The 25,129-nt window shown below is 39.8% G+C and overlaps 5 protein-coding genes across 6 annotated transcripts; 3 read left to right on the top strand and 2 right to left on the bottom strand.

Moving 5' to 3' along the window:
* Positions 1 to 74: 74 nt before the first annotated feature.
* Positions 75 to 3,560, top strand: LOC106651410. Of its 2 annotated transcripts, none has more exons than XM_014369892.2 (3): positions 75 to 265; positions 440 to 663; positions 737 to 3,560. In XM_014369892.2, the coding sequence occupies exons 2-3, from the start codon at positions 473 to 475 to the stop codon at positions 2,037 to 2,039; spliced, it is 1,494 nt and encodes a 497-aa protein (XP_014225378.1). In that variant the 5' UTR covers positions 75 to 265; positions 440 to 472; the 3' UTR covers positions 2,040 to 3,560. The 2 variants fall into 2 exon arrangements, with proteins under 2 accessions (XP_014225378.1, XP_014225377.1); XM_014369891.2 differs by lacking the exon at positions 75 to 265 and adding an exon at positions 266 to 350.
* A 1,913-nt stretch (positions 3,561 to 5,473) lies between these two features.
* On the top strand, positions 5,474 to 10,163 carry LOC106651638 (alpha-tocopherol transfer protein-like). The gene is made up of 7 exons (XM_014370253.2): positions 5,474 to 5,688; positions 7,981 to 8,162; positions 8,677 to 8,836; positions 8,925 to 8,986; positions 9,299 to 9,492; positions 9,625 to 9,838; positions 9,909 to 10,163. Exons 2-7 carry the CDS (start codon positions 7,991 to 7,993, stop codon positions 10,112 to 10,114), a joined length of 1,008 nt encoding a protein of 335 aa, XP_014225739.1. The 5' UTR covers positions 5,474 to 5,688; positions 7,981 to 7,990; the 3' UTR covers positions 10,115 to 10,163.
* Positions 10,164 to 10,373: 210 nt separating this feature from the next.
* On the bottom strand, positions 10,374 to 12,908 carry LOC106651637 (putative serine protease K12H4.7). Its single transcript, XM_014370252.2, has 10 exons — positions 12,699 to 12,908; positions 12,412 to 12,593; positions 12,159 to 12,342; positions 11,883 to 11,931; positions 11,682 to 11,817; positions 11,553 to 11,619; positions 11,277 to 11,484; positions 11,070 to 11,202; positions 10,820 to 10,989; positions 10,374 to 10,759 (listed from the first exon to the last, which is right to left on the bottom strand). Exons 1-10 carry the CDS (start codon positions 12,891 to 12,893, stop codon positions 10,617 to 10,619), a joined length of 1,467 nt encoding a protein of 488 aa, XP_014225738.1. The 5' UTR covers positions 12,894 to 12,908; the 3' UTR covers positions 10,374 to 10,616.
* Positions 12,909 to 12,914: 6 nt separating this feature from the next.
* Positions 12,915 to 17,418, bottom strand: LOC106651636 (U2 small nuclear ribonucleoprotein auxiliary factor 35 kDa subunit-related protein 2). The gene is made up of 5 exons (XM_014370251.2): positions 16,974 to 17,418; positions 16,027 to 16,886; positions 14,335 to 14,598; positions 13,896 to 14,250; positions 12,915 to 13,820 (listed from the first exon to the last, which is right to left on the bottom strand). The coding sequence occupies exons 1-5, from the start codon at positions 17,241 to 17,243 to the stop codon at positions 13,530 to 13,532; spliced, it is 2,040 nt and encodes a 679-aa protein (XP_014225737.1). The 5' UTR covers positions 17,244 to 17,418; the 3' UTR covers positions 12,915 to 13,529.
* Positions 17,419 to 18,518: 1,100 nt separating this feature from the next.
* On the top strand, positions 18,519 to 25,124 carry LOC106651703 (dnaJ homolog subfamily C member 22). The gene is made up of 5 exons (XM_014370347.2): positions 18,519 to 19,302; positions 19,455 to 19,602; positions 19,861 to 20,225; positions 20,302 to 20,409; positions 24,888 to 25,124. Exons 1-5 carry the CDS (start codon positions 18,868 to 18,870, stop codon positions 25,101 to 25,103), a joined length of 1,272 nt encoding a protein of 423 aa, XP_014225833.1. The 5' UTR covers positions 18,519 to 18,867; the 3' UTR covers positions 25,104 to 25,124.
* The last annotated feature ends 5 nt before the right edge of the window (positions 25,125 to 25,129 follow it).

Genomic DNA, 25,129 nt, shown 5'->3' with positions numbered 1-25,129 from the left:
GGGACAGAAAATTATGATACCAACCGATAAAGAAGAGTATCTTAAAAATTCAAGGAATATGAGTTACTAAAACCGTTGTATTGCATTGTATGCACAATTGCAAAACAAACATATCTTATTAAAATAAATTTCAAACTTTGGTAATTCATTTTTATAATTTTACAACAGTTTAATTTTTCATTTCTTTCAACTGAAGCTTTGAGCCAATAAATGACTTGCGTTAGCGGAATTTCCCGCAAACGCTATCGAATTCCATTATCGAATGGTGAGTATGTCAGCCAAATTAATTTTTAATTAGTGACTTGAGATTAATGCTACTGATATTATCAATTTTTTTTTAATTTAAAATTGTACGTTGTGACATCTCTGAGTACGGATTTAAACTTTTAAAGGTTATATTCAAGAAATATTATTCATATAGATTTTATTCCTTTTTCAGTAAAAGAAAGTAAACAGTTCCCAGTTAGATGTTATGGAGAATCGTTATCCATTTTCTGATTCAGACAATTCTGATTTCAAATTGTCTAGAGCGGCAAGCTTTTCCAATTTGACAACTTCTAGCAATAAGGTAATGCTTGAACAAAAATGTGAAACTGATAATAAGGATAGTTTAGTAAGACAGTATAGTTGTGAACAAATATATGACCACAAATCAAATTCAAGGTAATTTGGTTACATTTTATGCTGAAGAAGTACCCAAAATCAAAATATTAAATCTCATTTATCAATTTTTCAGCCATTTGAAAGTATCTGAAACTATCAAATCAGGAGATCGAAAAGAAAAGTCTACTTGGCAATCTAAACCAACAAGAATTCCTACTTTTAGAGGTTTGAATCAAGGTTTTAATCCATTTGCTGAATCTTCTAGAACACTCAAAACAGAAAGAAAAAAACCTTCATTAATAGCTCCTGCAAAGTTAGTTCTTTCTGATGACAAATCTGTACAAATAATACCAGACCCAAATTTCAGTAATGGAAATGAAGTAAGTAAGGAGATTTCAAATGAAAGTGATTTTGAATTTACAAAACCATTATTTACTCCAAAACTATCAATAAAAAATACATGGAAAAAAAGAGATGCAGCATTAAGAGAAAATTCTCTCATTAAGAGAAAAAGTTTCAATGAAATAACGTGGGATAAACATTCTAGTAGTGATATAAAAGAGGACGATAAGGTTGACACATCTGAATTAAAGAAACGGTTGAGATCACTCATTGCTGAAGAACCAAAAAAAAAGACTCGTGTGTGGCTACAAGTGTTAATCATGTTTACTGCATTTATATCATTAGTGACTTTTTATTCTTTATTTTTTCTCAACAAATCAGACAGCGCAGATGGGTTTTGTAAACCTACATTCAAATTAAGTTCTGCATCAAAAGAATTGAAAGATAGGCTTTATGGTCAAGATTTAGCCATGCGAGAATTGAATCAATATTTTGTTAACATTGAAAATCAAAGTAGTTTAAATATTGTTTCATTTGTAGGCGGTACTGGTGTTGGTAAATCATATGCCTCAGAAATTATAAAAGAGACATTAGGAGATACATTACATAATTTAAACTTTTTTTCTCCGCTGATTAAAAAAGAAAGCGAAGCATATTCATCTTTATCAGCATGTCGCTGCAATTTTATTGTACTGGAAAATTTAAAGACTGACGATGTTTTAGATGTTGTGCACTTTGCAAAAAAATTGAAAAGTGAGGCACCTAATTATTGTATTCTTGTTCTAGCAATATTTAACATTCAAGAAACTGATAATAACTTAAAAAGATCTATAGATTGGGAGAGAGCCACCTCCATGATTGAAAATTCATTTAAAAACGAAATAGATACACCATTTAAAGTAATCAAATTTAAACAATTAACTGCTGATGTTTTGAAAAAATGCATCGAAGATGCAGCTGTTTATAATAATATTGTACTTTCAATCGAGAAAATAAATTATATCACACGCGATTTGTTAAACTCTGATAGTGGATGCAAAGGAGCTAATGCTAAAGTACAATTGTTTAATGATAAAATGAAATTGGAGTTATAAGAAAAATTCAAAAATAACTGTGTAACAAACTGTGATAGTACAGAAGAGATACTTAATAATTAAAATTAAGTTTAATAGTAAGTGATGTAAAATATTATTGAGTCCTCGAGAAATGTTATAATCTACAATAGCACTAAACAAAGACGATCGGCTTCACGTAACTATAAATGAGTCTTTTTTGTACTAACATTGCATGGTTGCTAATATTCTGAAAAAGTTTATGACAACAAAAAACAGGTCTTAACCAACGTACAGTCCCAATACATTATCAATTATATTCGTGAATAAGCCCGATCTAATTAACCATCGTAAAATAAATCGATCGTGATTAAAAAATAAGGAAAACAGAGAAAAAAAAATCCATTTCGGTGATATGTAACAAAGAGAAAAAAGCCAAACCATTCGAAAATAAAGAAATAGCTATTGCAAAATTGATTGTTAGACGAAAATGCGTGTTACGCGAGTGCATAAGACACAATTGAACGCGCGCGCGCGAGCCGGCTTTATGGCATTACATATTCGATATTTATTACGGCGCTCAATGCAGTGTAGTGCATGTAGTTCATCGGTATGAATTTTCGTGCAAGTAAAGCCGACCGCAGGCGAGTACATACCGTTGAGTGAGCCATTCCGTCATCATGTAATTGTTAGGCCTAGGCTGTATTAGGCTTCCTCGATTTTTCATTTCACTTTTTCCGATTATGAGAAGGCGCTATGGCTCGCTATGCCATAATATATAATAGCTGCGGCGGGCGCGCGCGAGCGAGCGAGCGAGCGATCGCTCGTGTGCATTTTACTATTGGGCCGTGCGTCGCATGCAACGTCTTACGCGTCTTATTATGCAAAGATCAAAGCAAATAACGCGGGGCCCAATTTTTATTGCTCTTTCATTATTTTCCTTTTTTTTCCCCCATCGTTCTGCGTTGGCCGCTCCGAAGTCTGGATCGTTGTCATGCGTACGCGCGCGCGCGCGCGCCCGCTCGTCTAATGATTATCATTACATGATCCTATGTAACGCACGTACGCCTGTGCGCGCCTATACACCTATGTACGAGCGAACGATTCGTCGCGTTTACCCACTACTACTGCACAAAAAAAAGTAAAAGTTCAATTTCGTGCTCCTCGCTGGTCTACATACTTTGTGTCATAATATGCATTTTTCTTTTTTTCTTTTGCATTTTCACTTCTCCGAGGCTCAATTATCTTTTGACTAATGTTGATGGAAATTATATTTTCGCTTCGTTTCGTTATTATATATTTTCGTTTCATCACGCACCGCGCGGACACGTGTCGCGTATTTTCTTGTGACTCTCGCTCCCATGTGACTGCACTCGGAGTTTCGAGCAGATTTATCGAACCTATACGCAAATGCATTTCTTGCCGCGTACACATTATGAAATAGCCGATGATGACTGCGTCAAAGAGCGTATTAATGATTAAATTCATGAGCTTTACCGAAAACTTGTACAACCGCGTGAAACATCGGTATATAGTCAACGATTGTTTACAATATATTGTAATAGTGGCTAAGATTGTTTTCATTAATGATTTAATAAATAAATTGTTACCTTTTCAAGTACTTTTTTTTTATTTTAACGAACCAAAAAATCACCTGATTTTCACATGTAATTCCTAATTGATTTGAATATTTTTTCCTAGATGACATTATGAGTATCTTTCCACGTCACACCTACGCAAATACTGATTTGATTTACATTTTCTTAATAGATATTTGATAGCCGCGCCAGATCGATCCAAACGCGTATGTATTTTCAAGCGCTACTTGGACAACATTTCGAAAGCAAACTAGTTTCCATTCCTTCACTAGCCAAGCTCATCCTAGTCTCGTTTTTTGCGATATATTTTTGGAGTCTGCGAAGAAGTAAACCAAAAACTCGTTAATTTGAATAAACTTTTTGCCTTTGTAAGCGAGCAGCATCGTTGGAATGATAAAAAGCATAAAAATCATAACCCGTTGCGAAAAGTCTCCCGAAACTCGGGAGAGCTCTGCGATATTAGGAACATTCCAAAAAATTTACGATCATTTTTACGAACGTTCGCAAAAGAAAATTCTCCTTCTGCATTCGTATGATAATCTCGGCAACTTTTACAAAAGTCCCTCCCCGACTTTTAATTAATTTTTGGAAAATATATTATATTTTCAGGGAGTGCAAAAAAAAAGTTACCTAACGCTTATAATGACAAAGTGTAGCAATTATACAATCGCGATTTCGCAAAAAAAGAAAGAAAAATGAACATAATTCAGAACACTGCAGCTCTTGGTATAGACCAAACAATACATGGCACGGGCTAGTCGCGTTTTGGAAAAGAGAAAAGTGTGCACAGTGGCTTTCGCTAAATTACACCCGCAGCTGATTTTCCGAGAACATGACTCCCTTTATACAACTCTTTTGTGTCGGAGTTCCCTCCTGCCACACATTCACATCTGTATATGCGTGCAAGTGTGTGATATGCGAAAGTACACAATGAGCCTTCGAGACTTTTTAATTATATCAGAAGAAGAGATAGGAGGATATAGGCGCAATTACGAAAGTCGATGATATGGCCGAAGTCCTCGCATTAAACGCGCAGCGAGTCCGTAAGCCGGCTCTCTCTCTCGTAATGGCCAGCTTTGCGTGAATCATTAGCATGACCATTGAATTACATTACCCTCACCCCGACTAATAGGACCCATTGGCTCTTATTATTTTTCTTTTTTTCTTTTTCTCTCTATTTTTTTTTCTTTTTTATTGCACTCGCGATTTGTTGCGTAAATTGGCAATAACAATACCGTCCGGGTGTGTTGAAATCGACCGCTACAGATATTAGCTTATAGAAAATTGGCCGCGCGTTGGACAGTTGGAAAGACTCGGGCCGATTTTCTTGTGCTAATCAAAGCGTCAGTCGACGTCGAGAAAAGATGATCCGTGCCAGTGCTTGCATATATTTGTATCTTATAGTCCGTCCTTCTTCGATCGTAACGAGTGACGTCAGGGTCAAGCTCGGCTGGCATTTTTCAAATTTATGCATACGAGCGTCGAGCGAGAAGAAAATAAGAAACCAACGACATGGATTGAAAAATTTGTCAAAAAAAAAAAAAAAAACGCATTGATCGCGTCGATGCTGCATAGAGTGCACCGTCGCGAGTAGAAGGGAGTCGTGTACAACGTGGATTCAAGAGCGCGCATTAAGAGTGTGCAGCGCATGTGGATAGATGCGTTCCTTCTCCTCTGCGAAAGTGTAAGTACAAGTATAACATAATCCATAGAGGCCCCGAGAAACGGAGGAGCGAAAAGGCGAAAGAGAGAGAAAGAGAGCGAGAGCATAGCGCATAATGCACTCGACTGCGCCGTGGCGGTGGCGGCGGCGGCGAGTTTTGTGTGTGGCGCGCGCGAAAGAGGGAGAGTCGCGAACGAGATCGCGCGAGGAGCTGCCCAGGTAGGCAAAAGCCGAGACGTCGTCGCTTCGCTGCAGTAGACAAGGCGCGCAGCCAACACAACGCGCGCAGGCACCGAGATTATAAAAGTCCACTGGCTTCGGCGCCAAGGGGTCAGTCGTTTCAAACGTCTCGTGCTAGCTCGATCGACGCATTGTCGCAGACGATTGTTATTGCTTTGTTTTCGTCACTCCTACGGGACCAACTTTTTTGGTATGTTACTGTTTCATTTTATAAAATCGACTTCCAACAAAAAAAATATCTTAGTGCTATCGCAGTGTGTACTTGTATAGAAAAAAAGTGCTCGATTTGTACAAGTGAACCGGCCGAAGGGCAAGGAAAAGCGAGGAAGAGTATAAGAAAGAAAGAGATAAAGAGAGCGACGTCCTGCAGTATTTACTGGATGCGCACTCGACGGCCTTGAACGCATCCTCGCTCGGATATATACACAATATATATAAAACGCGTTTGTGCATCGTGCTTCTTCTTTTTCCTCTACTTTGCGCGTCGCGCAGCTCGAGTCTTCATCGTTTTCGAAGCCAAGACGAGTTCGCCGCATAATGAATCGGACAAAAAATCGCCTCAGCCTGTGTGCATCGGAATATAAACGACAAAGTGGAAAATTAGTCACTCGTGCGCACTTTTTTCCGTGAATTTTAGAGTTACGCAAAGTCGCAGGTGTGCAGCTGTGTGAGTGTGTGTGTCGCGTCAAAGACGTACGTACCCGTACGTGTGCGCAAGCAAGTGTGCTCATAATTTCTTCCGAAACTCGAGACGCGCGATCGGTCGAGCACGAGATCGGTCGAAAATCGGCCACGCGCCATGCCGATCTCCCACGAGTCCGCAATTGCGCAAGATCGCTGGAAAATATTTGAAGATTATACACGAGCCGCGCGCGCGGATCAACGCGTATTATGCGTTATGGCATGCACGCGCGCACGCATATACTTATAATGGGCGATTCGCGTCTCTCTCTCTCGGCGTGCTGTGATCGGGACGGGTAAAAGGCATGTGCGCGCGTAGACGACGTAATACACGTCGAGTTATTCTATATATAATGAGAAGCTGGAGCAATCGGCGGCGGCGGCCTGTGTGCGTATGCGCATATAGGCGGCATATTGCCAAAGCACGTGTGCGTAGCCAAGTCGAGTCTGAGAGACTTTCTATCAGGAAGTCTTTTCGTCCAAGTGCACTTTTTGTCGTCGATCCTTTTTTCTCTCCCTCTCGCAAAGTCCATGTATCGCAATGCAGTGCAGTTTTGCTACCGAGAACTTTGCCTTGGGTGTATCGGGACAATGCACAGAATTATATGCCCCGGCGCGATCGCTATTATAAATTCCCCAGCTCTCGCTCTCTTCGTCGGCGGCGTCTCGAGTATTTCGAAACGGGTCACTGGATCAAGGGCTGCAGGTTTTCTCGCTTCGTCTTTATTTTCTCATTTTTTTCCATTCCGCGATTACGTGGCGACGTTATTTTCTCTGTCACAAGAAGCCCGGCTCGCAATGAGATAATGTAACGCGAGAATTGACGTTTTCTCGGCGAAAACGTCTTCATTTTATAAGACGCAATTATAAAAGCCAAAAGTTCCTAGTCTCTTTCGCAACGGCAAAAGTATAAAACAAACATTGGTGGCAGCGCATCGCGATTAGCCGTTTATGCCGCCGATCGATTAAATTTCCAACAGCCACAGACCGCAAGCGACTTCCAGCGATGAAAATGCTGAAAATTTGCGCAACTATAAAGTTCGTTCGGATAAGAAGAAAGAGAGAGAGAAAAAAAAATTTGACAATCGACGCATAAAAATCGCCTGTACTAACGAAACAAACGATTATCTAGGTGAATAAGCGTTGAATAAAATACGTAGTTAACGCGCGCGTTCTATAGAGCAACGGCGAAAAATGTCGATTACATAAGGTAGTAGTAGCAACTACACACAGGCTCGGCTCGCAGCTGAGGAGAGCGAGAGAGAGAAAGTTCTTTCAACACTCGGCTACATACTGCTGCACATTTGCTTTGCTCTGTGTGCATGTGCATGCGAGTGTCTGTGTGTGTATGCATGTGCCACGGACTCTCGACACGGTGTACAATTCGCTCGCGGGGCCTCTTATGTCATTTAACGGCGCGCGAGCGCACACGAGGCCCCAAAAAGCAATACCACTACTACTGCTATACTCTCCCCGAGACTCACTGTGCAGTTGCAGTCACGCTGACGTAATAATATATATTTATGCTATATAATGCTCCAGCCGCTATTACGGCATAGCCATAATGGTTATTACATTATATTCGCAATCGGAATCGAGAGAGAGAGAGAGAGAGAGAAAGAGACGCGAATAGATCGCCGCGAGTATACACCATACGTATGCGCATTATTGTGTGCACTGGCTCGCGCTGCACTGGGTCAGCTGCACACGTAATTATGTAGGTCTCCGGTACACACACGAGCGAATATCTCGGTATTATATCATAGCCCCTTTCCATTCTCGTTCTCGTTTTATTCGAAAGATTCATCATCATGAGCGGCGAGTGGGTTACACCGGAGGACGACTACGACTGTCAGCTGTCGGAGGAGACCCAGAAGATGGCCAAGGACGAGCTGCGCGAGGACAAGAACACTCGCGACCAGGCCCTCGAGCAGCTGCGCAGCTGGCTCAAGCTCAACCCTCGCGTTGAGAACAGCCGCATGGGTATGCTCCCGCATTATTTTCTTCCTCGTCCTTGATGGAAACACTCAACATTTCATAGACGGTTTTTTTAATTACCGCAGTTTTTTACTATAAACTGAAATTTTATTATTTTCACTTGTTTTCGGAAACACCGCAAAACTAACTAACTTCCGCGAAGTATTACTGCGTCCATTTCGCGAAATCGTACTTGAATCAATATTTTTACTTTTTCACTTGCAATTTTATAGTTGAAGGTACTCACCATCTATTGGTATTATTTCATTTAAAGTGTTTGAAAACTGGTCTACATTTTTTGAAATAGTTAAATTTTCATTTTTACGTCATTTAAAATCCATTTAATATTTGCAAAATAATTATAACAGAAAAATCGCCAAAACAGATTTATTTATGATCATGTATTTTAAAATATTTTAAACGAACGTTTTCCGGCTTTGAGCATTTCTACCAGGGATATTGTTATGTGAAATTACAGTCAGCTAATTTTAATCCACCGATTGTCTTTTTTATTACTCAGATGCGAGATTTCTTCTGAGATTTTTGCGTTGCAAAAAGTTCAACGTACCAATGGCCCAAGAGGCGATCGAGCGTTACCTCCTCCTGCGCCAAGTCTACCAGCCCGCTTTTCACAATCTCGACGTGAAGGAAAAAAACATGGAGGAACTGCTGGCTCTGGGGTAAGCCTCGCGACGATTATTATTTTTCCTTTGTACAAAGATCGTAATTAATTGTAACGTATAACACGTGCCTTGCCCCACGATACAGCTACATATTTGCCGTGCCAGGAAGAGATCCCAAAGGACGTCGCGTCATCGTCGCCAGACCCGGTAAACAAATAAACTAGCCAACTTGCCGATTCACCTCATAAATCATCGATCGGTCTCATATACAATGTTGTTTTGCAAATTACCGATCGCGACGATTCATCAAGTTCCGAGTTAGAAAAAAAGTCCTCACCTTTCGCGATCGAATAAAATCATCAATCTCTCTCATTTTCCTAGCTCGGACGCTTTCCACTCATCTCGCACTTTTTCGCTTGCCAACTTTGTAATAAGTTAGAGCGACAACAAAAAATTATCGTGTGTTACGTATGTGTGCGTGTGCGTGTGTGTTTGTTTTTTGTTTCTCTCTTCTCGCAGGTGTCTTCGATCCGTACAAATACACCAACGCCGACATGTGCAAGATTCACGGGCTGACTTACGAGGCGCTCATGGAGGACGAGGAGAGCCAAGTGCGCGGATTCGTGCACTTTGCCGACGGAGCCGGAGTTAGCTTCCCGCATCTGACCCTCTTCACTCCGAAGGAGGCCGTGCGCATCGTCAAGAACGGCGAGGTGAGCAGTACTGCCAAGGTCGCGTACTTTGCCGTTGCGCAATACGCGGACACGACTCGGCTTCTTTTTCTTTTTTTTCCTTTTTTTTTGGATTGCTCAACCATAATTTCAACTTTTTCTCGTCTCTCTCAGCGCACCTTGCCGATGCGTCACAAAGAGGTGCACGCCATCAACGTGCACCCGTCGCTCAAGTTCGCCCTGGACTTCGGCATGTCGCTGATCTCGGAAAAGATTCGCAGCCGCGTGACCATCTACACGAGCCTCGACGACGCCAAAGAGAAAGGCATGGACTGCAGTATGCTGCCCAAGGAGTACGGTGGCACAATACCGATGAAGGAGATGATCAGTAAGGCTCGATACGTACTTGGACGACGGCGGGATACCAGTTTGTTCTAAACTCGCTTCGTGCTTTACAGATGCCTGGCGCGAGGAACTCATGAGCCTCAGAATGACGCTTCTGAGCCACGACAAAATGCGCGTGAGACCCGAGTTGTACTCGGAAAAGGCCCGAGAAGGCGCCGTATCCGCTCTCAAGCAGGGATTCAATTGCTCGACCGTATCGACTGGCGAATCCACCATGCATGGAATTTGTGGTTCCTTCAGGAAACTCGAGGTCGATTGATGACTGCCGTCTCAAATATTATATGCTATCGTAGCGTCATTACAACGAATGAAAGAGATACAAGTGAGGAGGGACAAGAGAATAGGAAGAGAACCGCAGCATCGATCGCGATTATGGATACGCATACACACCACGGTGCAGTTTAGATATCATATAACTTCATAGCAGGGAATTATTTGCCACATTATTGACATTACTCTTCACGCAAAGTATTGTGGGTCATTTAATCATCACGTAGTTATACACACACTCACCATGATATTTTCATGTTACAAATGTGCAACGCACGAGTAGAAAAAGGCAGTGCTGCGTCATCTCCTTTCGAACTCTCCGTTCAATGTACAAAATTTCATTTATTCCTCTTGAACATATTGTTTTTAGCCTGTAAGAGAAAACGTTTGGATGGAAATTGTTTTTCTTGGCGCAAAATGTTTCTGCACCATATGCAACAAAAATTTTACACCTACATAAATCTACTTTATTTACAAACGATCAATTGTAATCATAGACTACGACAATTAGATGAATAATCAGTACTATTAAGCCATGAAGAAACGATTGTTTTAATTTTACTCCTTGTTTCAAGCAAGTCCTCTGGATCTGCATCCATGTTATCGGGATTCAAATCCTGACAGTGCGAAGATCCTGCAAAAAAACCGAGCAAAAATTAACTTGGCGTCTTTTAATTACCATAATTTTAATTACCGTCGATAAGGAACGCCGGTGACGCATCATTGAGATCCTCAAGGACCCCGAGACTGTGCCAAGGGTCGACGTTTCCATTGACAAAAATGACGTTCGTCACATCCGGCACATCCGAGCCGTAAACGATGTTCGTTCGATTAACGCCACGCTCGACCAGATTTCTCTTGAAGCTGCAGATTAAAAAATGTTTCGACGTTAATTTGTGTCGGATTCGCGTCGTTGGCTACATACGGGATTATATAGTACTCACTAAGGGCCGTAAATATCGGTGCACATGTCGGCGTAAAAGTCGAGGTCGCAGATTTTGCCAAATACTGATTTGGCCGAGTCGGTCGTCTGGAAGTAGCCGAATTCCGTGCAGGTCTGATAGATCCACTGCCTCACTGATAACGACAATAATATGGGTTATCGAATTTGCGCGCTACCTGCCTCGAATGCATAAAAACAAGCTCATTACTCATTGTGCTGTTTCCCCAATCCGGGCTTTGCAACTTTTCGATGTATTCCGAGTAATTGTACTTTTGGCAGTCCGAGCCCGAACCGATTAATTTGGCCAAGCGTTCTACAGGATCTGAAATGCTGGAGTTGCCCATGGTTTTGCAGATGTTGTCTATCGAGCTCGTTCCATTCACGACTCGGTTGTACTGGACTTTTGACGCGAATAACTAAATCGAAAAAATTAAATAAGAGTCTAAGAATAATCATGAGTACCTATACATGCAATTCAACGTACTTCAGTCACGTTACTCATGAAAAAAGCGATGTCCTTCGTCGAATTAATGCTCAGTTCATCGCAAAGACTGTAAGTGAAGACAGCACAATCATAATTTATCGTATTTTTTGTCATAACGGTATTGCTTACTTAAAGGTCGTCTTGAGCTTTGTAAATCCTTCTGGATATTTTAACAGTTGCTCCGTCTTATCGATCGCTTCTTTAATACTCTCGACGCAGCTGGCATTGTTCTTTTCGATCGATTTGGTTATAATCTCGTAATACTCTGTTTGAAATTGAACGCTATTAATTACAACTGCGTAAATTTATGTTGGGCTTAACAATAATTACCGTAAAAATCAGTTTTAGCTCTCACTGGGGCACTGCTCGATACGGCTCCCTAAGCAATCAATAATTTTTTATGCGTAAAATTTATCTTTAGGCACATGAGAAAGAATTTAAACATGACCCAGTTTTGTGGCAATGTTTATCAACAATACAAGATTGTCTGGAGATTAAAGTCTAAGAATTTATCTTTTTTCCGCACTCGATTAGGATCAACGTGTGACGTAGCAAAATATGCGCGATAAAAAAATATTTTTAAAAACAATAATGAGCCCACATTACCTGTATCAAGTGAGGATACTTTATTCTTATCCAGGCAGCCATGTTACCTGCATAGGAGCCACCAAAAACGATGACTTTGGCGTCTGGCAAATCTTTTTCTTTTTTCTTTATATTTATAAAATGTGCAACGTCCTCTAATGCTTGATCGACGCTTAGGTACTGCAAATTATCCGTGCTCATGTCCCTTTAGCCAGAATCAAAATTTTTTATTTTCCACTATTTTAAACCCAATAAAAAAAAAGTAATTATTTACTCGGTTGGTCTACTTTGTCCGTAATAACGGTGTTCGGTGTAAAACATGAGAGCCGAATGTTGCTCTGCAATGTCATACATTAGACCAGCATGCAAAAAACCCTGATTTATTTCCCACTCTCCTCCCAACATGATCAATATTGGTCCAGATCCATTAAAAAATTTGCTTTCTTCAAAATATCTCTGTCAGGTCAAGTATGAAGTTTTCGTAATAAATAAAGAAATTTTATAATTCATTTTAGGCAAGTTTTATTCGTTTATAGAAATAACATTTGATTACAAACATACCATAAGCCAAGTTCGATTATCGCGGTTATTGAAGTGATCGATCGGTTGTTCAACCCATTTATCATCCGCTCTGCGCACGCCAACCCATTCAGGTTCTTCGATTCCATCATAATGCAATCCGCGAAAGCCAAAGCCTTCAATTAATACACCAACTTGCAGCACAATTAAAAAAACCGTAATTTCTTTTGTTGACATTATGTATGCTTTGCACTGTTACTTCGATTATCAATACGAATGCATCCGTTGTTGTACATTTACTTATATGAATAGTTACAAACTTTCAATGCGTCTAATGAATAACGCTGTCCACTTTTGTTTAAATACGCACGGCTATCTGAGTTTGATAGCTTATCAATTCAGGCGAAGAACGCGCATAGCTTTAGTACAAATTAGAAGATAATACGCTAGTAATTAAAACCAAAGACACGAAGATCCTAGATAAGATTATTTAAGGAGGCTCTTCTGGAAGTTGTTCTACAGTGAGCGCGGGATCAGATACGCTTACGCCAGCAGCGCATGGCCATTGAAAAATCAATAATTCAAGCTGTGAATTATTGGAATTATACAATGAAGACGAGATAATTTCGTCCCTGGCTTACGATTTTTTTTCTTTCGTCAAGTTTAAAGTTTTTACAAATCTTTTTCTATAAATTTTATTACCAATGCTTTTTTTTCTTTATAAAGAGCCTCCTTAATTAACGTTCACTTACATTAAATTCATCATGAAAATGTAATAGAGCATTCTGTATACTTAAATATTTCTTTTTAAAAAGAAAACTTTGTAATATTTATGACTAAGACTAAATAGTTACATAATAATTGTACATAAAATTAATCGCGATCCGAATCTGTTGTATCCCACTCATATTCCTGCTTTGAACTTTTAGAAGAGTGGCCACCACCTTTTGAACTATGGTGGGCACCGCCGCTACCACTACGTCGACCTTGTTCTCGTGGCATTTGCTCATGATGCGAACTTTTGTCCATATCCATCTTTTCTTTAAAATGAGGAGGAGGAGAAACTGACCTAGAGCGTGAATGGCTTCTTGTCTCTGAAGGATCGCGTTTACCTGTATCCCATTTAGTTGGAGGTTGTGGAGGTTGAGGCGGTTTCCTTGAATTCTACAAATTAAATGAAAAATTTACGTTTTTGATACTTGTTTTATTAATGATATTTTTTCAAATTCCAAAAGGTACCTTGGAATTTCTAGATGAAGGTCTAGGTGAGGGTGGACGCCTTGATTTACGTTCTCTGGATGGCGATCGGCTTTCTCTATCAGAGCCAGCATCTCTTGATTTACTCGCATTATAAACATCAACTTCGATCATGGCGTCTGGGTTCAATGGGCTGCGAGAGCGAGATCTAGACCTGGATCGGGATCTCGAAGGAGATCGAGAAACAGGGGTTCTGGAACGAGACGCCGAACGAGATCTGGAGCGTGGAGTACGGGATCGTGGAGAACGGGATCGTGATCTGGACACAGAACGACTATGAGAGCGAGATCGAGACCTGGACCTGCTTCGCCTCCTTCTGGATTTGTTGTTGAAATTACTATAGAAATAAAAATTAATGATTAATATATTATTGATTCATGAAATTAGAGATATTTAAAGAAATTATTGCAATAAATCATACTTTCTATATCCATCATCTTCATATCTGCCACCTCCTCTGTTATCAAACTGTCTAGGTCTTCTATTGCTAGCGTAAAAACCTCTGTTATCTCTTCGATCAAAGTTGTTGCCTCCACGATTGTCAAAGCCACGACCACCACCTCGATTGTTGAAATTCCTATGATTCATTCTTTGATTCATTCTTCCTCGTCCATCGCGTTCAGGAGATTCAGACCATCTCCAATCTCTTCTGTTTTGACCATTATCATGATCTTCCCAACCTCTCCTATAAATCAAATAAAGAATATATTAGCTAGAGTCATATTAATTGTATACTTTCCATTTAAATTTATATTTTACAGAGCTTTTATTGTATTTACCAAGATACAAAAATTGTTGAACATGTTTATTACGCAGAAAGCAGAGTAAAATTATATTTTTTATTTTAACCAAAACCGTAATGCACATGAAAATCAAAAATTAAGGGCCTACTGCACTTGCCATATTTTAAAATGATCTATTTTCTAGTTTCTATGTACATTGCAAGGAAAGTTTATTGAAAAGTAAAATGGTAAAATGAGTATTACAGTGATTTATAAAATAAAATGTAATACTTATGATTTTTGTTTCCTTGAAAAGTTGATAGAAAATGAAAATTTTGCTTTAAAGGTACATTTGTAACTTACCCTAATGTAGGCCCTTTTAAAAATTTAATTACTATAATTCAATCGAAATTTGCTATCATACACTTTTGCAGTTATTCTGATAATTTCAGAAATTTTTTTCTATCATTCAAGTCAAATTATTTAATAATTGTAATATGCCTTACTGACCCTTAGAATTTAGTATTAGTGCATATTACTGATTTCTCGATTAAAATTAAATTCTGCTAATCTTTCATAATAACGTACTGATTATTTCTCAAGTATGAACAATTCTATATTTTGATGATGAAAAACTCAGTAAGTTTTTCAATTGAATCTGTAATATTGCAAATCTGTAAAATCTTTTCAATATCTGAGTACTGGTTATCTAATGTTCTTTTTGTACTATATCCTGAGTAGAATACTTAAATACCAAAATCTTCTGTTATCTGCATCCTGTCAGGAGTTTTGTTTGCAGGCAAATGAAACAAAATCTCTAAGATAAAGGCATATCTACTATGAGTTGGAAACTACACCTGGAGTATCTGAACACTAAGAACTTACACAAATCGTCTTCCATGCTAACCATTAGAATGCATTTCAAACAATTATAAACTGCATTCAGTTAGCATTTCTGTTGCTTTCCTTTTAAACTTACTAATAACTAATAACTGTGTCAGCAACAGCAAGGATATTTCAAGCAACATAAGAGGAAGAAAGAGCATAATGGATCAAAATTGATTGCAAACATTGATCTGTAAAATTTGTGATATCTTCACCATTCTAATTGTAATTGATACTTTCAGATAATGCCTTTAGCAATAACTAAACACATTCCATACTTAATTCTGAATGAAAAAAGATTTTGACTGTAAAAGTTTTGAAAAATGTAATGCTGTAATCATTTGTGAGACTGTTAATGAGCAAATATCACTTCACTCATTGTTTCAAGTCTTATGGATAATTATTGAGTGGCAAGAGAAAAAAATCGAATTCCTTGTGATAATCCATTAATATATCAGGTTGCAAGCAAAATTTTTATGCTACGAAGATAATTAGTCAAATTATACCTGCTTGAGTTGAAACCACCTCTACGAGAGCTGCTGCCACCTCCTCTTGCTCCATCAGCAAACATTTCTTGTCGTTTTTGCCATAAAGGTGGGCTCTTGACACCATAATCTTCCGTGGGATTTCTGAATGTATGCAAAAAATTGCAGGCACTACCTTTAGGACAGTGCATCATTCCACAAATGGCTCCTCTCCATGATTTCAAGTTGACAAATTCACAATGCAGTTGGCGTCCAGCATACCAACGACCTTTCAATCCACGTAAAGCTCTTGCAGCTTCACGCTCACTCATGTATTCAACATATAAGTTTCCTCTTAGATGATGCTCAGTATTCTTGCAGTACTGTAAGGTCTTGATTTTGCCAAATTTTTCAAGCTCTGGTACGACGTCGAAATAAAAATCTCTAAAATGTCCGCGAGATTCTCTGTGATCATATTCCAATCTTGAATCAGGATCATACTCGTGCCTTTCTAACGAGTAGTGGGTGTAAAAGTTTGGCACCAAAATAACAGTGCTCAAACCTGGTCTTTGATGGTTCCTAGAGCAAATGTCACCATATCTGCATGCTCCAGTTTTGTTGAAAAATGGGCAGATTTCCTTGCCTGGTTGAGTCTCAGTAATGGTGCGCAATTTGCTAGGAGTCCTTGATCCATCATCTATGTATGCATCAAAATCTTTTTTCATACGGTCATAGGACTTTTTCTGCTCATCTCGTCGCCGACGCTCCGCGTCTTTCTTTTTTCTATGAGTGTCCTGCATTTCTTCGTATTCTTTGAGCAATAATTCTTGTTGAGCTCTCTGCTCTTCTCGGGCCTTGACTTTACGAGCTTGAATTATCTCCCAATCTTCTTGCGCTTTTTTCTATAAGAACAAAACAATGAGTCAGTCACATGTCTATAGAAAAATGTCGGATAAAAGATAAACATTGTAGGCCATTAGAATATTTACCTCGGTTTCTAACCAAACTTTTTCAAGTCTTTCGTGTTCGGCACGTTGTTCCTCTTCAAGCTTCAATTGTTGTTCAGCCTGTTGTTTCTTCCACTCAATGTATTTGGGATCTCGCTGAAGAACGAGGTCTAATTGTTCTGACTCTTGGTCGCGGAGCTTTGCTGCTTTTCGTCGCAAACGTTGGCGCCGTAATTTTTTAACGAGTCTTCTCCATTCACGATGAGATTTACGAGGCTGCTGCTGCTCTGACGCAGGCTTCTCCTTTTCCATAACCAAACATTTTGAAAGCTTTGTTGAAACACCTTTCTTGTTTTACGAAATATTATATTAATATTATACGTGAAAAGTATTTGATGAAAGAACGTGTCCGGCAACTACGCTCAATACTGCTCGTTATATACGTCGTAACAACGAAAGTAAAATGGTCGCATCAGCCGCGCCAAAGATCACGAATGACGATGGCTGAAATGCCGGGTTATGTTGGTTTCGCTTTGCGTGCGCATCTAACGGCTAACAGCGCTCTTAGTTGACAGTTTTGAAAAGCGCGAAATTTAAAAGGAGAGAGAATGCATTTTTCAACCGAAGAAGTATTTTATGGAAATTGAATTCTATACTCGTGGGTTATTCTTCATTTTTATTTGCGGAATTGTCGTTCAAAAGTTATTTGCATAAAAGGAAAGATTTATCTCGGGTCAAGACCTACCTTCATTTCAATATTTTTTTAATTTGTGTAAATCGTACTTGTTCAAGATGTCAGACTATATCCAAAGAATTCCTTCTTACTTGTGGATATTTTATATCGAGATTGAGACCCGAGTTTCAATTTTTAGAAAAATTAAAATTAATCAATAGAAATATATAAAATAATTGAAAATAACTTTTTGATTTTTAATTTCAGATAACTAAAGTATTTGATACGCCACTTTTGGGTGTGTCATATACAGATAATGGTGAGATTTTCATTCTATTAAATAAATTGAGTAAAATTAGTTTTAATTTTTATTCTAGGATTTTCTACGTTATTTTAAGAAATCAAATAAAAATTATGCATTTCACGTGTATTAAAATAAAGTAGAGAGCAGGTTTCTACATTACCATCGAAAATTGTTTGTATGACGTTATATATCGCATCAACGTTTCAATGGCAATGTACCGTTCCGTAATGCACTTACGTGTTTTATCAGGATTGGTTCGAGTAAACGTACCGAAACATCGATTGGGAAAAATCAATTGTTTTCGAAACGCAAGTAAATCGTAATTTCGGAGCAAGGATGGTGAATATATCGTGCCAAGTACGCGACGAGGGCCGAGGTTATTCGAGTACAGGCCGGCATCGAGTCGTGAAGCAAAACAAAGGCGACGTCTCGAAAAGGAGGGCATCGGTGCTGTGGCTCCGCGGTGTGCATCATAATATATCTGTATACAGAGTTCACCGGTACCGTTATATCCTTCTCGCTGCGCGCACACGCTCCACTCCTGCACTGCTGCGCGAGTCAGTCAGTTAGTCGTTGGTGCGCTTTTTCCGTAAACACAGGCTCGCGATGCTCGACTCGTCCTCGCTCGTTGCATAGCGCAAAATTTAATTGCCGAATAAAAGGCCAATTGCATCGGAGTCAAAAGTCATTGGAACGTAGGAGCCAGTGCTGTTTTTACAATTGAGAGTTTCGGTAGCGCTTTGACACGCGCACACCTGTTGCTCAGCTGTGTGGTTGCGCATGGAAAGAGAGAGAGAGAGAGAGAGAGAGAGAAAGAAAGAAAAGAGAGCTAGGTCGATCGTCGCGCAGGTACAGAGCGTTAGTACGGGCATACAGGCACAGTAAAGCGCGATCAGTGTCGTGAAACGCACGCGTCTTCAGTCACATCGGCCTCCGTCTACGTAGGCACGCGCGCACATATGGGCGAGCAGAAGAGCATGAATTTTGACAGTAAGCAGCAGTCGCGGACGAACGGCTGCGGCGGCGGCGGCGGCGACTCCAATAACAAGACGGCGTCCAGCTGGTCCTGGACCAAGGATGCAAACAACGGCAATGACAGCAAGACAAATGGAGCCAAGGCGTCTTCGGGGACGATCAAACCGAGCCAAAAAGACGACAGGAAAAAGAGTCTGTTTTGGGCCTACTTCTGGTGGCTGTTCGGCGGCGTCTTCGGGGCCCACCACTTCTACCTCGAGCGCGACGATCACGCCTTGATATGGTTCTGCACCCTCGGCGGCTACTTCGGCTGCGGATGGCTCAGGGACATTTATCGGCTGCCGAGCTACGTGGCCGACGCCAACGACGAGTCCGAGTACGTCAATTGGTTCAAATATCGTGTCCGCTTTTACAACAAGGTGAGTACTTGGCCGAGACTTCGGCATAATTATCGCCACTTATATTATCGGCTCTCGACCAAGTTTTGTTTACCCGCTCGAAGCGGCAAAATGAATTACAAAATACACAGCGATGTAAAGAGAAAAATTGACATGTCGGGTACTTTTCGCAGCCACCTTTTGCCTCGGTGCGCTACGTCGGTGCGACCATCGTGGCCTACCTCTTCGGCCAGTTGTTCATCATGGCCATACCCGGCGACGAGATCTACGGCATCAATTTCAGGCCGCTGATTATTTTGACTCCTATCGCAGTTGCCTTTGGTAAGTATTATACGAACGCAATACATATAAACATGCACGCGACGCACACTCGTAACCCGCTCTGACGCTTTTTCACGAAACTGATAAGAAAAAAAAGCCACGAAAAGCTATTACAATAACTTCACGCGCACTTATTACTTATACTTGTTTGCTTTACATAGCACGAATTCGCGATAACGCGGGCCGTGCAATATTTATTATCGACTATTTAATGGTGCTGCTCGTCCAATGATTGATTGCATTTTTGAATTTGAAAAGGAACTTGGCTGGTCGGTAACGTCGGTCGCGAGCGCGGCTCGATATGGGCGAGCTTGCTCGTGGCCTACCTCTTCTATCCGACCCTCGACTACATCGGCGACGAGACCCTCTGGCTGGGCGTGATGGTCGTGGCCGCGACCTTGGCCTTCGACACCTTCTCCAAGAAGTGGCGTCTCGAGAAGAAACCAAAGCAAAAGCCCATGAGACGCGTCGTCGTCTTCGTCGCCTTTGCTCTGGTTTACTCCTCCATGTGGACCAGCTACTTTTACTTCAACGCCACGCTCACCGACAGCTTGGGCGAGGAAGTCAAAGTATCCGAGGCGATCAAGCATTTCCTAAGATCACCCATTTGGCTTGACCTCAAGGTGAGTCTGCTTTCTTCTTTTTCTCTCTTCAACTCCTCGGTAAGAAATAATTTTTGAATTTTCCGCGTCATTGCAGACTTGCTTGGACGAAACATGGCGGCACGCGAGACACCACGGCTTTTGGGCGACCTGGAGACAAATCATCGATTTTACCGATCCTCGTGGGGAAATAAACGCCTATAAGGTAAGTTTTTTTTTCTCAAATCACGTTCAGTCGTAATTTTATTACATTAGTACATGCGAACTCGAGAAAGAGTTATCCTGCCGTCTGTTTGGCCTGCTGACTACGTTTTACATACATGTTTTCGACACGAGTTCGCTCCCTCGTTACGTTAAAATTGTATTCAGGCGTAAACCACGAAAAATGCTTGTCTTTACCCAGGCCACCAACTGTGCATGTGTTCTGGGAATTTTCTAATTTTCCCGACATATGGCATCGCATTGCTACTACGATAACTACCAATTCTAAACACTTCATAAAGTATATAAAGTCATTAGTAATAGGCTAATGAAAGTAAGATTCGTTTCAAATAAATGCAGTGTCTCTTTGACTTCGAGCATCTGTGTGCCTCTCCAATGCATGTGTGCGTGTTCACGCGACTCATCGTCAACCCAAATAGTATGTAAATCGGAATCGTTTAATTCAGTAATGATTAGAAAGTTTACATCCAGTAAAATAGAGGCGTTACTCATGCCTAGTCGTGCACTCTCTTGATTTATGCCGCCTATGTTATATACACGAGTGTCCCCTACAAACGATTACCGAATCCAACGACTGTACATAGCTCGCACATGTACTTTTACTTTGTCCACGCTTTTTTTACTCTCTAGTATAGACCATAGTAAGTGTATATGATCAGTGCACGTCAAGAAGCTGCAACGCGAACAGCCTAAAAAATACCACATCGAGTGCAGCAAGTGATTTTAAAAAGCCACTTTTAATCTTAAATGATTAGTGTTAGTGTTTGAGATCGTTTAATTGTACAAAATGTTGTCTATAATTCGAGAAATAGGTTGCTTTTTTAAACTTATCAAACGCTCAAATTTGGAAAAATTGAAAATATTACTAAAGAAAGTTAAATGGGATTCCGAAAAAAAGCGTGGTAAACTTCTCAAGAAACTACGCAACTTAATCAACAATTGGAACGACCAACTTCCTGATCTCCGAGACATTATTGAACCAGAAAAAATAGATTTGCTTCTCTCAGATTCCATAAATTACATTTCCTTAAATCGGTATGGTTATGTAATTGGAGAACGATTCATCAGGTTTGTGGTCCAAACCGGCTACAGGGACGAGCCCGAAATTGGCCAAGACGGCAAGCTATCGTCTTGTCGTACCACTCCAGTGCATCATGCGTTTCTATTATGTGATCCAAATTTAACACATTTTTATAACTATGAGTTTTATAGAATAGTTGGTCAGCTTTTTAAAATCTACCATCGAGTCGACGTTAATTACATCAGCGAGTGGGGCAGCACACATTTCCACATGGCCTGCATGTTTGGCTGTGTTGACATGGTCGAGAAATTCCTCGATTTTGGCCACGATCCCAATTGCCTTGTGTCACAAACCGGTTACTCGCCGCTACACTATGCTCTAATGAGCAAAAATTATACTGAACAGACTACCCGATTGCTGCTGAGAAGAAACGCCGATCCGAATTTGGCCAACAGAAGTGGATTGACTCCTCTGCACATTATTTGCATGGGTTTGCACTCTAAATCTCATAACTTGACGGAAATGTTCTTCCAAATCGTTGACGATAACCAGCTCAAGGTTCAGATTGATGCCCCGGATAATTTAGGTTGGACACCGCTGAAATTGGCCGTGTCGCATCTCCTGCCGCAAACCGTCGATATACTCTTGGATCGCGGTGCAGAACTGTCGATCGATTATTCCTACTTAATGCACTTGGCCAAGAAATTTCACCAACAGGATCTCTTCATTTATTTTCCATTTAAATTAAGACTAGCGTCTCGTCTGCTAACCACCGTCGAGAGTCTTGAAAAAAAAGGATACAAACTGAACCGAGACGAAGTTTTAATGATCATGAAATTATTCGCTACGAAGAGATTATTTAAAAGATCGACGGATATTGACGAAAATTGCTGTGATGATGAAAGATTCAGGAGAGTTGCGAGAAAGACTATGATAACTTCGAGTCTTTCACTCTACGACCTTATGATGTTGCGACCCGAAGTGGCGGCAAAACTCGTCACATTTGAGGATTTTAATGACTTTGTCGAGTTCGCGCAAGTGGATGATAGTTATTACCTTACCAAAAGGACTAATGGGGCTTGTGCTGCGCACCTGGGAGAGATATTATTAAGAAGATTTTTTCGGCGATGGGCATCGATGACTTTCTGGGAATTGACGCAATACCGAATACCAATTCTTTGCTGTCACATAATCACCGGGTATTTAGATAACGAAGATTTATGGAATATTTGTTTGGCAGCTGTAAAACCTTTACAATGTTTTCCACGCTAATAAATAAATTTGAAAAATGAGCATCGATTTTTCTATAAACCCACGATCAATTGAAGTTAAAGATATTAAAATATACATTCATTTCCATGATATCCTATACACATATAAAAACGTGAGTATTTAAAAAAATACACTTTAACGCAGCTTAAAAATTTCAAATACCCGAAAAGGACGAATACTCGAAAACATTTGAGAACTCAACACGAACACAACTCATTCGAACAAAGCTCGAAAAATTGAATACTCCGGCATTCTCACTCTTTTTCAGAATAAAACAATAATTAACATTTGTTGATGTCAGTTTCATCCAAGTCACAAATAAATTAATAATATACATGGCATTGTCACATACAAATTGCAAAAATAAATTATGTCAAAATTTTCTATCTTTAAAAGAAGTGACATTTCAAAAAATTTGCCTTATTTTTGTTTAAAAATATTCATTCATTCCGGTGCAAGTTTCATTTCAACGTTATAGCTGCGTGAAAGGATGCTCCTTTCGCACCTTATACATTTACACGCATAAAGTAGTGTCCGTGACAACATAATAATACAGAGTTTTCTAGCATTCAAATAATTTTATGTCATAAATCATCGCGCTAAGCAGTTATCTTTGAGTGGGACCGAATTTTTAATATATTGCCAACAACCCTTACTAAACTACACCTTTACACGAATTACATGAGATTAATTTCAATGTATTTTCCCATGAGCGCATCGACACGCGGTATACTTTTCAGCGGCCAGCTCGTCGACCTTTTTCTTGTATTCTTCACTTTGTGCAGCATCAAAATTTCTCGTCCTTTTTTCTTTTCTTATAAAATGTACACATATACAAGTTTTTTATGACGTAGCTCGGAGGTAGGCTAGGGAGAGGGAAATGCCTAAGTATAGTACTCGAGTGCGCTTACAGGTGAGAAACCGATGATTACATCGATTCCGTCTCGCCGATACGGGTAGTCTGTATACATGCAGTAATGGGATTGAAGGCATATACACAAGGGCATCGAGCTCCTCGAGCTTATACTTACATTACCTACTACCGAAAGATTTTTCGACTTAATTTCAGATATTTCGCTGCCTGACTCTCGCTCCCTCTTTTTGTATATATGTAGATGTTCAGGTAGAATCCAGTAGCACTCGAAATTCCGCATTATTTTTATACGCACGTGCGCTTGATTGTACGCAAAAAATCAAAAAATCCCCCGACAGATGAAGCATATTGTGAGTCGCTGATTCTGCGATCGAATGAATATATAATATTATATATGAAAAAAGACGGTACTTTGGCGGGGAGGCTTTTGCACTTGCCGTGGTTACCGCAGATGGACGACTCTGGGGCTCTACTTTAGCTCTTTTATTTATGCAAACATTTATATTCAGTCTTTTTGTAAAAAAACATAATTTTGCGTACCAAGAGTTCATTATATTCAAGTGTTGTCCTCTAAATTTTCAGATTCTTCAATCCAATGTATTATTTTTACCTTATGTTGAATTCCTGATACGGAAGTTTCTGCCGATAAATAAATTATTTTAATCAATATTTTTTAGTGAAATATGGTCAAATTCATGCAATTATTTCGATTTCCACGAATATCTATCTGAAAAATATTATCTGACAACGTCGTCTAAGTTAATTATCGATGTGGACGTAAAGTTTTCCTGAAAATTGTCGTTCGTGAGATTTTTGGTGTAGAGAAAAGCTGCAGAATTTTTGAAATTTTGTTCGAAAAGTTCGTCACTTCATCGATATGATATTGATCCTGACTCAAGTAAAATTTTGAGGATAAAAATGTTTAGATAGTAATTTCTTCGTATCCAAAGCATAAAATTTCGACATGATTAGCTGCATGTCTTCGTATTAATAAATCTGCATCACCTCTGATTTTTATTCCCTACCGAATGAAGTTTGTCTGGTAGGTCTACAAGTACTAAAACTACCTTTTAACTAGCTTTTAACGGTCAGGTCGTGTCGAAAGTATGGACAATGTATACATTCATGCTCAAATCTGGTTATCAAAGGCTGAAAATGGACTAAATAACCCTTATTACAACTGAAATTTTATATTTCAATGATTTTTGAATAATATTTTTAAAATATTGATTTTTTATTATTTTTTTTATACTTTGCTAACGTCTTTACAACTAATCTTTTTTTGTTGTTGCAGGTTCTCGGGTTGGCTCATACAGCTTCGCAGACAGAAGTCACGACCAGGTGGCGCAAATTGTCCCGAGAAAACCACCCTGACAAGTGCAAGGGTACAGAAGAGGAGCGTCGCCAGGCGCAAGAAAAATTCATGGAAATTCAGGAAGCCTACGAGATCCTCTCGAACGCGAAAAATCGACGACAGAAAAAAAACAAAAAGTCTGACCATGATCTGTAGCCTCAAAAAATATGAAGTGTTTTTAT

The sequence above is a fragment of the Trichogramma pretiosum genome, unplaced genomic scaffold, assembly GCF_000599845.2.
Source record: "Trichogramma pretiosum strain Unisexual culture from Peru unplaced genomic scaffold, Tpre_2.0 scaffold76, whole genome shotgun sequence".
NCBI lineage: Eukaryota > Metazoa > Arthropoda > Insecta > Hymenoptera > Trichogrammatidae > Trichogramma > Trichogramma pretiosum.
The sequence above is the reverse complement of the archived record's forward strand: the minus strand, read 5'-3'. Positions and strand labels throughout refer to the sequence as shown.

Coding starts and splice junctions, on each gene's coding strand:
- LOC106651703 (XM_014370347.2), top strand. CDS start 18,868: ATGGGCGAGCAGAAGAGCATGAATTTTGACAGTAAGCAGCAGTCGCGG. Junction 19,303..19,454: donor GTGTCCGCTTTTACAACAAG/GTGAGTACTTGG, acceptor TACTTTTCGCAG/CCACCTTTTGCCTCGGTGCG. Junction 20,226..20,301: donor CCATTTGGCTTGACCTCAAG/GTGAGTCTGCTT, acceptor GCGTCATTGCAG/ACTTGCTTGGACGAAACATG.
- LOC106651638 (XM_014370253.2), top strand. CDS start 7,991: ATGAGCGGCGAGTGGGTTACACCGGAGGACGACTACGACTGTCAGCTG. Junction 8,837..8,924: donor GAGGAACTGCTGGCTCTGGG/GTAAGCCTCGCG, acceptor CCCACGATACAG/CTACATATTTGCCGTGCCAG. Junction 9,839..9,908: donor ACCGATGAAGGAGATGATCA/GTAAGGCTCGAT, acceptor CGTGCTTTACAG/ATGCCTGGCGCGAGGAACTC.
- LOC106651637 (XM_014370252.2), bottom strand. CDS start 12,893: ATGTCAACAAAAGAAATTACGGTTTTTTTAATTGTGCTGCAAGTTGGT. Junction 11,932..12,158: donor AGTATCCTCACTTGATACAG/GTAATGTGGGCT, acceptor TTGATTGCTTAG/GGAGCCGTATCGAGCAGTGC. Junction 11,818..11,882: donor AGCTAAAACTGATTTTTACG/GTAATTATTGTT, acceptor AATTTCAAACAG/AGTATTACGAGATTATAACC.
- LOC106651410 (XM_014369892.2), top strand. CDS start 473: ATGGAGAATCGTTATCCATTTTCTGATTCAGACAATTCTGATTTCAAA. Junction 664..736: donor GACCACAAATCAAATTCAAG/GTAATTTGGTTA, acceptor TCAATTTTTCAG/CCATTTGAAAGTATCTGAAA.
- LOC106651636 (XM_014370251.2), bottom strand. CDS start 17,243: ATGGAAAAGGAGAAGCCTGCGTCAGAGCAGCAGCAGCCTCGTAAATCT. Junction 14,599..16,026: donor GGTGGTTTCAACTCAAGCAG/GTATAATTTGAC, acceptor TTTGATTTATAG/GAGAGGTTGGGAAGATCATG. Junction 14,251..14,334: donor GAAGATGATGGATATAGAAA/GTATGATTTATT, acceptor TTATTTCTATAG/TAATTTCAACAACAAATCCA.